Here is a 14006-nt window from a genome sequence, read left to right as displayed (position 1 = left end):
GTCTTTGACTCTTGGCTTTCTTACGTAGATTTAAAAATTTGTTTTACTTATTAAACTTTTTTATTATTTTGAGAATAATTTTTATTAAGTGACTTTTAAAGTTTATGTATCCTCGAAGCGCCTACCCTAGCGATGTCTTTTTAATTAATATTATTTTTTAGCATTTTCTCATTTTTTTTTTTTTTATTTTCAATCCCGCCATGTTCTCCATACCTCGATAATCTTGATGTACGTGGTAATTCAATGCGATTCTAAGAATAATAACGGGGAACTTCTGAAATATTTTGTCCGCGGCGTCGCCTTTTCCATCCAAATGTGGGAACATTTTTCTTAATCACGGCCGAAAAATACTGTGTGCAAATTTTTCTTTCGTTGAACTCTAATTTCCTCTAATTATATCTCCTGTTTCGATATTTCTTTTCTTCTTTTTTTTTTCGTTTCTTTTTTTTTTTCTTTCTTGCTCTCGAATATCGGAAAAGCGACGTAACCGCTGCATTCGAAGATCGGGCCACTGTCTCGGAAACTCGGAAGAGAAAAAAGAAAAAAAGGAAAAAAAGAAGAAGAAAACCCATTTATCTCGGCGTGTACAAAGTACAAAGTTTCTAATTTTTTCTCTCTTTTTCTTTTATTTTCGCTTCTTCTCGAAAAAAGATATATTAACATTAACATGGTAAAATTCGAAAAATTGATTGCCACGCACGAAAGTTGCACAAGCCCGACAGACTGAAAAATATTCCTAAAGTGAGATTTCCTTTTCTCGCCATCGGCCTCGCTCCCCCTTTTTTTTCTTTTTAATCATTTTTTTTTTTTTTTTGTTTTCTTTTTTGTTTTCTTTTAGTAATGTATACTATACTCGCTAGCCCTCGTTTAATATTTTCTTAAATATGTAATAAGCAAAAATATGAATATAATAATAGTTTTGTGTATATAATAATAATTATTATTTTACTCGTCTCATTTTAAGTATCGATAGGATCGTGATTAATTAATTAATTAATTAATTAACAATGATTAAAAGAGTGTAAGAATTTGTTATTCTCTTTCTTCCTTCTCTTTCTTCCATTCGCACCCTTCCCCTCTTATCGTCTCTTTTTTTTTTTCTTTTTTTTTTTTTTTTTCTTTTTCTTTGTTTTGTTTCTCATTATCAACTAATAATTCTTTAAGCTTAATGGCATGAAAATGCTCGTTGGAATTGACTCGTGTGTACAGTTTTATCATAATTCATTTCTTTTCTCTCTTTCTCCCATTCGCGCTCCGCACAATTAATTATCTCGCTACAAAAACCTCATAGTTTTTTCTTAAACACCGGAGGATCAACACAGGATTCTTATTAATTTTTTTTTCTTTTTTTTTTTTTTTACTTTTTATCTTTAATATATATATATTATATTATATTAAATTATATTATTAATACATATATATATATATCAAAGACGAGGATCAATCGGTCCTTCTATCAACAGATTTTCTCCCGACAGATCTGACGGCGTTAATCTCAAAACTGATCATCACCGGATTTGTCTGCCTGTCTGTCTGTTTTTTTCGTCTCGGCGTCTCGTGTCCCCTTCCCCCCCCCCCCTTCCTCCTTCTCCTTCCAGGATGGACGTCGAGACGTTCGATTCTTTTTTTTTTTTTTTTTTTGCGTAACTTTTTTTTTTTTTCTTTAGTATTTTCCGCGGAAATACTTTCTTGGATCACCATTAATTTATCACAATAGATTTTTGTCTTCTTAAATGAATTTGAACGCGGGTACCACGGCTGTGCCCCCGTGCGCATATATATTCCGCCTTCCTCGCTACACCTTAATTTATTTACCACTATTTTCTTTTTTTTTTCCCCCACATTTTTTCTTTTTTTTTTTTTTTTTTTTATCTAAAGAACCTTTTAAAAAAATCCCCTACTGGAGAGAGAAACGGTAGGTAGTTTTGTAACAATGTAATCGACTATCTTCTTATCCTAATATAATTCTACAAAGTTGATTATACTGTGACTTTAAGCACAGCCCGTGGATGAAGTGCCCCCCCGTTTAAATAGAGAAAGGGCTCTTGATTTTTTTATGGTATTTTTTTTTTTTTTTTTTTTTTTTTAAGTTGCTTTTTTACTCTTTCTTACTCTTTCGTTTAAACTCTCTCTCTCTCTAGTTCTCACATTTTTTTTTTATTTTTATTTTTGTTCATTTTATTCCTCTCACGCTCACTCGTCCATGCTCTCCTTCTCTCTCTCTCTCTCTCTCTCTCTCTCTCTCTCTCTCTCTCTCTCTCTCTCTCTCTTCCTCAGATCTCAAATACACCAGATACTTCAGCGAAAATAAGATGTCTTTCTTCATCGTTCATCGACCTGAATCGACTATCTTCTTATTTTAAAGCAACAAAGAAATTGTATCGTGCAAAGAAGAGATCATTGCTGCCACCTAATTTCGATTATGCAGTATTATCGTAAATATCTTCTGAAAAGTAGTACAGTTTCATATACAACGGATATTGCACCGTGTTGTCACGGCAATCAAAATATTCGCATCATGCTCGATCGTAAAGAGAAAAAAAAAAGAAAAAGAAGAAAGAAAAAAGAGAGAAAGGAAAGAAGAAAGAAAGAAAGAAAGAAAGAAAGAAGAGAAAAGAAGAGAAAAGAAAATAAAAGAAATGAAAAAAATGACACGAGATTCGAATCTCTTTTGAAAATTCGAAAATTCGATTTCGCGATAAAGCTATATATATATATATATATATACACATATACATATGCATATATATATAGTGAAAAATAAATGAGGAAAAGCGTTCGATACGACAGCTACAAATAAAAGACTAGCGTGTCGAATTTCGATCGCTTTTTTTATAAACATTAAATACTTAAATAATATTAATAAAAGTTAAAAACAAAAAAAAAGCAAAAACAAATAGAACGTCTTCAAGTTCTCTCGTTTAAAATAACGCGCGATATAAATATATTAATATATTCTTTTTCATCTCTCTCACTCCGAGATTAATATGGGAAAACGTAAAATAGTATATAATACGCAAGTATTTTTATATCTGTATGTGTGTGTATGCGTGTATGCGTGTGAATCATACAAAAAAAAAAAGAAAGAAAAATTCTAACGACGTTTCTACATACTTTTTAACAATACTGTTCCTCCATCGTCGTTGTCTACATCGAGTCTTGTATCGTTCGCGTAAATCAATACTTAGTTAAATTAAAAAAAAAAAAAAAAAAGAAAAAAGGATTTCGAAAAAAACAAAAAACGTAGCTTCTTTTTGTACTGTTAATCGTGAAAAATAATTGTCGGATAATTGGATGCCACGAACGGCAATTCTAATGCTACGATTCGACCGATTTTAAACGAATGATTCGAAATCAATGAATGCATTATCTATTATGCTTGAATCGCCTTGCAACACGTATATATATATATATATATACACATATATGTACATATATATATATATATATATACGAACTTGTCAGAGAGACCATGATAGACCACCTACCTCTGATACCACTTAGCGTCATGTCGACCGAGGAAAGAAGAAATGCAGGAAATGGATATATTAAAACGGCAGCTTCGGAATAAATTGAAGTGAAACGAAAAGGTAGAAACGGGATGACGACACGAATCCCCTGAATCGTCTGAACCGTGGGTCAAAGAGATGTGGTGGAGAGATTTTTCGTTTAAGATCGAAAGGCAGGTACGTGATCAGGGATGTAAGAGAGTAAAGCGTGTCCGTGTCGTGTTGTTGATCGTCAAAGGATTTTTCTTGGACTTCGTACGTGTGTAATATTCCTTGGAATTCCTTTTTTTTTTCTTTTTCTTTTTTTCTTTCTTTCTTTCTTTCTTTCGTTTCTTTCGTTTCGTTTCTTTCGTTTCGTTTCGTTTCGTTTCTTTCTTTCGCGAACCTCGACGATATTCGGGCCTATAATCGACGGCCCGTGATAATATAACTTGGCCCGTAAACCATGGCGAACCACTCGTTAAAAATTGGGTTGCTCTCTAGGCTCTCTGTTACTTTGCGTCCGACGTGTCGTCGCCATTTTGCGTGCCGTTCGATCGACAGTCGATTAAGTGACCTCTGGGTTGGCGGCTACTAGGCTGGCCCCTGGGCTAGATGAGGGCGAGCTTTGGGGGGCAGCAACCGCCCGTAAAATGCCCGCTGGCGGCCTCCCGTTCCCGTTTGCGGCGGCCCTGGCGTTCTGCAGCCTAATTCGAGAAATGCATTCGTTCATGTAGATCGTATTAACCTCGCTAAGCTACTGCGAATGTGCATACATGACACTGAATGATCAAGCACTCTGAGGAACACGTCAACTACGAAACAAACGAGCGCATCTAACTCGGTGATACTGCAATTAACACTTTGCTCGATCGTATTGAAGTACTTTTGCATAAAATTCGCTCAAATTGACCGCGTCTTTGTATTCTTCTTCTCGAATACAAGCGTAATTATTGATCATTGAATTTCATCATTTCATCTTTTTTGATTTTGTTCAAGTAAGGGAAAGTACTTCAATTCTTTTTCTTTTTATTTTCTTTTTTTTTTTATTGAACTATTCTACTACAGGGAAGAGGGGAAGAGAGAGAGAGAGAGAGCAAAGTGATAATTGAAGATAATATCTTCTCGTCTCTATGAGAAGCTCCGTAAATGATGGACCGTTGCATGGACTGGTTACTTCCGTATTTTAAAAAACACGATTAAGACATATAAAACAGAAAACACAAAGCACCGGTTACATTCCGTAATAATAAACACAGAAGCTAAATTCAATATTAATTATCGGTATCGTCGGAAACAATAGATTATTCGTTATTCGGAGGGGGGGGTCGTGAAACAGGGTGCACTGATCGTCCTGGTGAAAGCAAAAGAGCGAGTATCCTTTTAAAAAAGAGATACAGGAGCGATAAACGAGCAGTGTTTGCCGCGCGACAATCGCCCTACTTGTTTTCGTTACTTACCGGTCGTGAATCGTCCCACGACAAGCTGCATTAGTACACACAGAAGAGGGAGACTTTAGAACTTTAGATGTCTTTCGTACGATAAGCCTTTCGTGTGCTAACAAGAAGTCTACATAACTAATAATGCGTGCACATCGTTGCAACAGGAAATGCAATTATGTGCACCGACGGATACTAACTTGATTTTCGATTGCCGCATAAACTGTTGAATCTTCCTCGCAGCTTGATGAGCAGCCTGCTGATGAACCGCCTGCTGCCTCGAGCTTGCCGAGCCAGGCCGCGACCGATAATTCCTGTAGTTACTTTGTATCACCAGAGCAGCTTTCGTAGCTTGTCTGCGAAATGGTAGAGAGAGGGAGGGGGAAAAAAAAAAAAAAAAAAAAGAGAGAAATAGACCATCGTGAAATAACAAGTCGCAAAGACACGCTCTGGGGATGCGCTATGTATATGCATATATATATATATATATTATGGAAAAGAAGCAGAGGGGAGGGTAAGCGTTTTCATCTCAAACAAAAGTCGTATTAATTTAATGCCAGGTTAATTTTGTATTCGGAACATTCGCGGCGGAGGTAAGGAACTTGCTCAAGTTTTCGAATTATTTACGATCCCAATTAAAAGTTCATCCCCCCTCGGTATACCCCCCGAGAGATAGATAGATAGATGGAACGAACTTTGGTGAAATCCGTCCGATTTAACTGGATCGTTAAATTAACCCCCACGACGGTACCGCCTTCGCGTCCCCCCTCTTTATTAATTGCCGCTTATTAAAACTAACGGTTCCGACTCGCGAAATGCTCAAACTCGAGGATATAACGTGACGATCCGAAGAAGTGGCGTACAGATCTCGATTGTTGTTGTTATTATTATTATTATTATTATTATTATTATTATTAGTTTCAATCCGAAGCGTCCCACGGTAAAACGACGGAAACGTAGACCGGTGTCGGTCGGTGTCCAGATAATAAATCGAGAAGATAGAACGAAGAAGAGCGAACAATACACGGCCGCGGGGTGTTAAGCTAAAAACAGATTACCTAAAATAAGCGTACTGTTTATGTCGACGATAATATTGCTGGATGAGTACAGCAGCGTGTCTCTCCGCTTCCTCCTGCCTCTGCCGCCCCTTGTAATTTCTGTAGGCTTTCTGGATCATTCTGGCGGCGTGATAAAGCTCCCTTTGCTCCCGATCCGAAAGAGTTAGCCTGCTCAGATCCGCTTCGCCCCCATCACCGTTTCCGTTACCTCCACCTGTCACAGTTCCGCAAATCCCAGATCCGATCACGCCGTTACCGAACTTTCGATCCCCACCGGCCGAATAGTACTGGCCGTTATGGCCGTTACTTCCGTCAAGCTGCAACTGCAGCTGCAAGAATTCGCAGAAGTCGGCCGTCGTGGGCGGTGGGGACGGCGAGTCCGGCGTGAGGCAGCTGCTGGATGGACTCGATGGACTAGCATCTGCGTCAGCATCCGAGACCGATGCCGCTCCTCCACTGCACTCGCGATACGAGTCGAACAATTCTCCAGAATCGAGCGGCTATAAGAATTACCATCATCATCATCATCATCATCATCATCGCGTGATAAAATGAACTTATCTCCATTAACGTCGCGAAAAATAATATCGAATAATATTAAACGTTTGATTTGATTGTAATTGCTACGATACGATAAAATGGAAGAACGCTTACCATTTGTTCCATCAGGGCATCCTCCAGAGATGACAAGGGCGGTGCCGGGGGAGGTGGCGAGGAAGAAGACGGAGAATCACCTTCCGCTCTCTTGATCCTTTCCGGTAGCGCTGCTATAATTTGCTCAGCCAATGTCAGCACCCTCGCGTCTTCTTCCCCTATAAAAAGGAATCACCACCCTAGCCAAACTCGAAAAACGTGTTACAGGACCGCCGAAATCACATTGATCACAACATCGAGGTTTTTTATTTTTTGTTTGCTCTTTTTTTTTTTTTTTTTTTTTTTTTTTTTTTTAAGCCGTGAACGTATTTTTATACGATGATGAACCAAATCGGATGTTAATAATATAACATGTGACACCAAAAATTGCGGATTATTTCGTATATTTTGTTATGTCGCTGAGATTTTTCTACACGACACGAATCGAACGTCTTCAAACAGGTAAATTCAGATGGCGAGTGTAGACATTTTTCTCAGGCTTTGTTCAATGTTTCTGCTCTACGCAGGGTCTTATATACGCAGCCCGTCGTATATATATATAGTGTGTGTTTTTTTTTTTTTTTGCGGATTTAGTCAGCTGTACAGATCACGTGTTCTCGTGTAAATTTGTCTCGTAGCTTCCAAATTTTATTTTATTTTTATTTTATTTTATATATGTATATATATATATATATATTTTTTTTTTGTCACGGATATCCGCTTTAGAAACTTGTCGGCATAACCCAGACGAGATTGTCTCTCGAGGAATTTTGGTCGACAGCCGATAATAGACGGCTAAGAAAGTTTTTAGACGTTACACAGCAATCATCCAACACCAGCAGTTACGAAGGCCAAGCAACACCAATACTGCTTTAAGCTGCAAGAGTTCAGAGGAGTTAGAGGACAGTGAGCCTGGACCATGTCCGGTCGTCTCGTACGCATAGACAGAGAGACAAAAAAAAAAAAAGAACACTGTGTGTGTAAGTGTGTGTATGTATAATGTGTGAACAGAAGAGACAGATAGAGAAAGAGAGAGAAAGAAAGAAAGAGAGAGAGAAAAAGAAAGAGAATAAAGGGACGCAGTTTTAGCTAGGAATACTACGGATCACAGCCCGCGCAGTACTTGTTTATCTAGGCCGATGAATCTATATAAGTGTAGTAGTAGTAGTTAGAAACAGACAGAGTTACGAATATATATATATACACGTGTACATATATATATACACACGTATATATACATATTTACAGATAGACAGGCAGACAGACAGACAAATAGAAGGGGAAACGAGGAAGGTACGGACCTACAGTCTCCTGAGGGGTCGGAGCGCTTTCCATTCCCTGCTCGCTGAGGGCTAATGACGAGTCATCCTCTTGCAACAATTCCATGTTGTCCAGCAGCGGCGAGCCACCTGTGTTTTTCGATAAACCCCTTAATGCTACGTTTTCCTGATTAATTTTACGCTCGCATGACCTTGTACTCTAAATCTTACAGGAGGAGGGGCAAAGGGAGGGAGGGAGGGAGGGAGGGACGAAGGGAGGGAGGGATGGATGGAGGGAGCGAAGATTCTTATGCCGCGGGTAATAATTATCGGGAGAAAGGGACGTGTGATTTACGTGTTGGACGTGAATGTATGTGCGTGTATATATATATATATACGGAAGAGGGCAGTATAATAGCAAACGAGACTAACACAACGCCAGATCGAGACCGCTGTCTTGAGATGGCCTCCTAGGGCTAGGGCTGGCAGGCCGCAAGAAAAGCCTCTCGTCTTGTCTTCTCGCTTCGAGTCGATTCAATTCTTCAGCGATCGCCGTGTGACCGTTCTCCGCCGCTAACTCGGTCGCAGTTCTGTTCTGACAATCCCTCACGCGAAGCGCCATCGCGTTCCATCTGTGCAGCAAACGGACGTTCCCCAAAATGCTATGTTCCAATAAAAAAAAGTGGGCGAGCAAAGCGGATACGAACCTGTACAGAATTCTGGCAGTATCCGCGTGGCCTGCCGCGCAAGCCCAAGCGAGCGGCGTGAGACCGGCGCTATCTTGCCTCAGGGCATCGACCTCGGCGTCTAACACGCTGCTAGGATTTTCCGCCCTCCAGTGGAGGAGCGCGCAAGCTAACCTGGAGTAGCCCAATCCCGCGGCCAAGTGTAAGAGAGTGGGGCCGCCGGATTGTAACGGTTCCGCTCCGGCTCGCCACGGACGGACAACAGCATCCTAAGAGCAGACATGATCGAATTCATACGGGTCGAAGAGGAAAGAAAATATAGAAAAATTGAAGGAGCTTTTACTCACTTGACAATACGCCACTAGTCGTTCTTCCAGATGCGCTGCGGGAGACGGTGGACCCGGCCCTTGCAAACGCGACTCGACATCCGCCAAACGATCCAAGAGGGCTCGTTCCGGGCTTGGCTCGGTTGTCGGTGCTCGCCGATATTCGAAAGCAACGCTGTCGGAAACGACGAAACCGTCACACGCCACCTGAAGAGACGCTATCCCCGGAGCATGAGCTGGACAACGACACCGCAACACTCCCGGTTGTACCAAACACGCCTCAACCGGTTCGGCGTCGAACAACACCGAATAAGATTGAGAATTACTCCCACCGGTCCAAGGACCGGCGACCAATACCTGCAAACGAAGAATTGAATTCCTAATCATTCTCGATAATTCCTCCATCTCAAAGTTCGATCAACGTCGAAGCTATTCACATCCCCTCCAATCATCGCCAACATCATCGACTCACCTTTACACCACCTTCCGTGTAACTCCACTCCGGGCTGTACTCCGCAATATGGACGGTTGTTCCAGGATGGCATCCCACGTCGTTATCGGACCCTCCCCTCTCCTCGGCCTTAGTCTGCTCAGCCTCGAAATCGTGGAGCTCCGGCAAATCACCGAACACGTCGAACGCGTCCAAATTGACGAGGACGTCGTCCGACGAGTCGATGAAATCCATCGGATTGATCATGCTGTTGTCCGCCGGGGAGGGGGACGGGGATGGTGGTACCATGTTCGCGGATAACGTACGCTGAATGTCCTCTTGACTCAGGTCCAAAGTCTCGGCGAAATCGGTGACCTCGGGCCCTGCGCCGCCGATCGGCAACGATTGCACCGTGCTGCGATCCATACTCTCCTGGGCTTCTATTTCCTGCTGGGTCTGTTGCTCCCTGTCCACGCTCGTCTGCTGTACAATTTGTTGCTCCGGAACCTGTTGCATTTCCACTTGTTGGCTTTGCTGTTGTTGCTGTTGTTGTTGCTGCTGCTGTTGTTGTTGTTGCTGCTGCTGTTGTTGCTGTTGCTGCTGCTGCTGCTGTTGTTGTTGCTGCTGCTGCTGCTGCTGTTGTTGGTGGTGATACGGTTGGCTGTTCAGTATCAGAAGACCGCCACCACCTTGGATCTGTTGCAAACTTAAAACTAAAGGAGCCGGTTGTTGGCTTTGAGTCGTGTGGGAATGTCTCGAGTATACGCGAGGAGCCGGTGAGGCTGATGTCGACGATTGCTGACCTCCGGTAGTCGAAGAAACCTAGAGAGGATTAAAGGTAAAAAAAGGTATTACTATTAAAGATCTAAGAAGAAAGGATCGAATCGAAGCAAACGCACCTGATTGTCCGGCGTTAATCTCCTAGGTGCAAGCTGAGTGCTGGTGGTGGAGGAAGTGGAAGATGCTCTCTGTCTGTCCAACAGTTGAGAAACTATCATGTCGACGGGATGATTCGAGTGTTGGGTAAGGTGAGGATTGTTCGGATCGTCGTCTCCACCGAGGAACATAGGTCTAAGCTGAGAGGCCAGCTCGTCGCGCGTCCACTCCTTCTTGTCTGGCGGCAGTGCGAGACACGGTGGCAGCGCCGCTAGCTTTGCATCACCGTCCGGGTAAGGAACGTTTAAGTAGTGAACGAGGACGACGTCTGGATTCTGTAGCAGCCAATAACATCGCCGATGAAACGTCGGAAGGATCGCCGAGTGCACGTAACAGCCGTAGATGCACTCGACTCCCTGCACCTGTACCCGAACACGAACGCTCTCTGTAGACAACGCTCCTTCCAACGTTCTCCCATTCTTTTTTTTTTTTTTCTTCCATGAAAATGAAAAACTACCTTCAGCTTCATGTGATCCTCCCGTGTAGTTTTACCATCTTTCCGTTTCTTCCAGCAATAACCGTCCCGCCGGTAACGGACCTTCTTTCTCGAGTACAGTAACATCGAACCACTTCGAGGTCGTACCTTCACCTCCCGACTTTGCCATTCCGCGTGCCTTTGGAAACTGATCAAGATGGCAGCAATCTCCTGGTAACAGCAACAAGCCATTCGATTTAGAAAAAAAGAAGAAAGAAAGAAAGAAAAGAATTCGCTTTGGACATTCTCTATTTAATTCGTCCTATCTCTAACCCGATCCACGCGACGATAGATTTCTAACAAGTATGCACTTTCAAAGTGCAACTGGAAACTTCTCGAGATGACGAAGATAAGACAAGCTCGGCAGAAGTAGGATATGCGAATTCGAGAGAACGTGTAGACGGCTGTCGGTCGTTCAGCCTTGCTGACATCTGCTCCTTCTCACGATTTTGCTTACTATTGCAAATCTTACCGATACATCTTTCAATCTTCCTTCGATTCTCGTCCTCGCGAGTAAACCGATAAAACAAGACCGATAAAACGAGACGAGTTGGGGAAAATTTTCAACACTCCTCCGTCCAATTCTTTCCAAATGTGTCCAAAGGGAACCCGACTTTCTTTCAACGAATCTTTTATTCCAATCAATGAAAAAAGGGGAAAGTTCTCGAGCTTAGCCTTTTATTAAATCGTTTCAAATCGTTTTTCTACCCTAGTTACACGCTCGAAAAATAATGCACGCGTTTGTTTCTTTCATGTTTACCACTAATAATAGCAACTCGGTTATTATATACCTGTTCTTTATCGATTTCCCTCGTACAGAGAACTATATATATATATATACAATACGAATCTTGGGAAAAACGAAAACGCATGATAGATAGACGGAAAAAGTGAGAACGAAACGAAAAGGAGAACTCGAACGCGAGTTAAAGAAAATGTAATCGGTGAACGGATTTCGCGGTTAGTTAATCACGATACATCGTTCTCGTACGTACGGTATGTAAATACTCTGCGAGTTGACACGCAATCATGGTGGAAAGGAAACCGTTGCCGGACGTGTACAAGACGGGAAGAAGAGAGAGAGAGAGAGAGGAAAAAAAAAAGGGGCACGAGGATTAGAAAGAATTCGATTTTGTGTAAACGTTCGAGGAAGCAGGGCCGAGATGATTATCCGCAATTTCCTTCCGTCGACGATGGAATGGATTGAAGAAAGCGGCAACCCCTCGGGTTAAAAAAAAAAAAAGGAAAAAGTAAGGTGAAATAAGTACACGTGGCGATCAGAGAATGCACGACACGCGATCTCACGTGGTGCAATGCAAATCGAAATCCCCAAACTGCAGCTGATTCTAACCGTGGAAACGTGGCCGGCAATAAAATTCTCCCGGTGTTGATATAATAAAGTTCAGTCGGGGAGACGCTTCGCGTGTCGCCTTCGACTCGCGATCAATCCGATTACCACCACCACCATGCTACTAATACTAATACTAATGCAACGAGTTTCTCGCGTTAAAGATCACCCCGTGAGATTCTGCAAATGTTCTCTCCACGTGTACGTATATACATATTGGATTAACCGTGGAATAATCGAAGCTACACGACCGCAATGATCGAGGAATCCCGCGATACGTTTTCCACCGACGGTTACCCTCCTGATTGGGGTTGCTCGGTTGCCAAACTCAGCCCACAAATCGTACATTTCGAATTAGGTATGTCAAGATTGCCCTCGTGGCGCGGTTCCATCGAGAGGACATCGCGATTCCATTCTATTCTAGGAGGACGGATCCGTGCGCTCGTTAACGTTCAAGTCGAATTACGTAATAAAATTATGGCGAGGAAAGCCGCCGTGTAATCTGGAAAAAAAGAAAGAAAAGGTAGACGCGATAATTACCGAGAGAACCTTTGTCTCGTTAAGTTAGAAAAGGGGTAATTGGCGGGGAGGGAGAGAGGAAGAAAAAGGAGGGGGAGAGAGAAAAAAAAAGAGGAGCAAAGGTATGGTTCGGAGTGCTTAATATCTTTTGCCACCCCGTTCCCGTGGGTGGGCCTTCGAGTTTCCAAAGGTTCTCCAGTGAACGTGGCCTGGATATAAATATTCTTAACGAGGGATGGACGAGAGAGAGAGGGGCGGGTAGGGGGTAAGCCCTGGAGTGGCGGGTGGAGAGGGGAAAACGGAATAAGAGGGCGGCGTAGACCAACCATTAGAGCCAAGTACGAGTAGACAGTGCTACTAGTAGAAGAAGGTGGTAGATAAAGCTTGCTTCCCCACTATGTTGCATTGATTTACTACTGTGGTTAATTGATCATTTGCATTCAGCCGGGAATATATTTATATTTCCGTGTAGAAACTGTGGAGAATTCGTAACACCGATTTCCACCGCGAATTTCCCTTTTGCCCGTAATTACTCACGCGGCCCGTTGATCAATCGCAGAAAAGGTCAAGTGGGATCAAGAGGGAGGGAGGGAAGGTTGGATGCATCGTTGGATGATCGATGCTCGTTTTTCATTTCACTCGTATCCGAAATCCCTTTCGAATCTATTTTCGCGATAACGCGTTACGTAAGAGGCGACGAGAGAGGAGCGAAAGATCGCACGCATCGCGTTCATATTCATCCGTAAGTACGATTAATAATAACTCGAGTTATCTTATTTTTATCGATTTACGGAATCAAAGCCACGAAATCTTCTTCACGCGAGGGCGCCCACGTAAATTGATTTTCTATGCGTTTACCATATTTTGCAACGTGCCAGACGTGAAATGGGTCAGGCAACGTGGAGAGAATAGTTTAACTTGAAAGACGGCGTCTGACAGTGCATATCGTTATGTTGCGTGCAAGGTCGGCTACCATGCAACGCCAGTCAGATTCGGAAAAATTTTTATACTACCCGTGATACTAATTGCGTACGTAATATTCAAACTCTCCGTTTCTTCTTTCCTTTTACTTCCTTTTCTTTCCCTTTCCCTTTCCTCAAACGCGTGTAAATTCTGTTTCGTAACGAATCCACACAAGCGAAGAAGGTCAGCCGGCGTTACTCTTTGAACCGAGACCGATCTATAGATCTTTCAAGATACGATGAAACAGCCCATAGATTCCTGTATTCGGTTTAGCGGATACGTAAACGAGACGCCTTCTGTCCCACGTGTTACCGGAAAGGATGTATTCTCCTTGATTTACGAATGCAAAAGGACCGATAAATCGACCCTCCTTCCGACACCCGAAACGAAGATGCAACGTCCTTCGTAATGCTTTCTTCGTATTTTACGAATACGTAAATACGTAT

At 42.3% G+C, this 14006-nt stretch overlaps 1 protein-coding gene across 9 annotated transcripts in view; it reads right to left on the bottom strand.

The window, feature by feature from the left end:
• The window catches only part of LOC724592 (calmodulin-binding transcription activator 2), a 40847-nt gene that overhangs the window by 2131 nt on the left and 24710 nt on the right, over positions 1-14006 (bottom strand). For 5 of the 9 annotated variants that reach the window (XM_026444834.1, XM_026444835.1, XM_026444836.1 and 2 more), the window contains 11 exons: positions 10713-10901; positions 10219-10617; positions 9362-10141; positions 8911-9246; positions 8585-8832; positions 8310-8509; positions 7920-8027; positions 6640-6797; positions 5986-6485; positions 5128-5283; positions 1623-4195 (listed from right to left, as the gene is read on the bottom strand). In XM_026444834.1, the coding sequence (XP_026300619.1) occupies positions 4057-4195; positions 5128-5283; positions 5986-6485; positions 6640-6797; positions 7920-8027; positions 8310-8509; positions 8585-8832; positions 8911-9246; positions 9362-10141; positions 10219-10617; positions 10713-10901 (3213 nt within the window). In that variant the 3' untranslated portion in view covers positions 1623-4056. Of the gene's footprint in view, positions 1-1622; positions 4196-4948; positions 4974-5127; positions 5284-5985; positions 6486-6639; positions 6798-7919; positions 8028-8309; positions 8510-8584; positions 8833-8910; positions 9247-9361; positions 10142-10218; positions 10618-10712; positions 10902-14006 lie in introns of those variants that run through there. The other 4 variants (XM_026444838.1, XM_026444837.1, XM_026444839.1 and 1 more) reach the window with 4 other exon arrangements.

This window comes from Apis mellifera, linkage group LG13 (genome assembly GCF_003254395.2).
Source record: "Apis mellifera strain DH4 linkage group LG13, Amel_HAv3.1, whole genome shotgun sequence".
In the NCBI taxonomy this organism is placed as follows: domain Eukaryota; kingdom Metazoa; phylum Arthropoda; class Insecta; order Hymenoptera; family Apidae; genus Apis; species Apis mellifera.
This window is presented reverse-complemented; position numbering and strand designations above follow the sequence as displayed.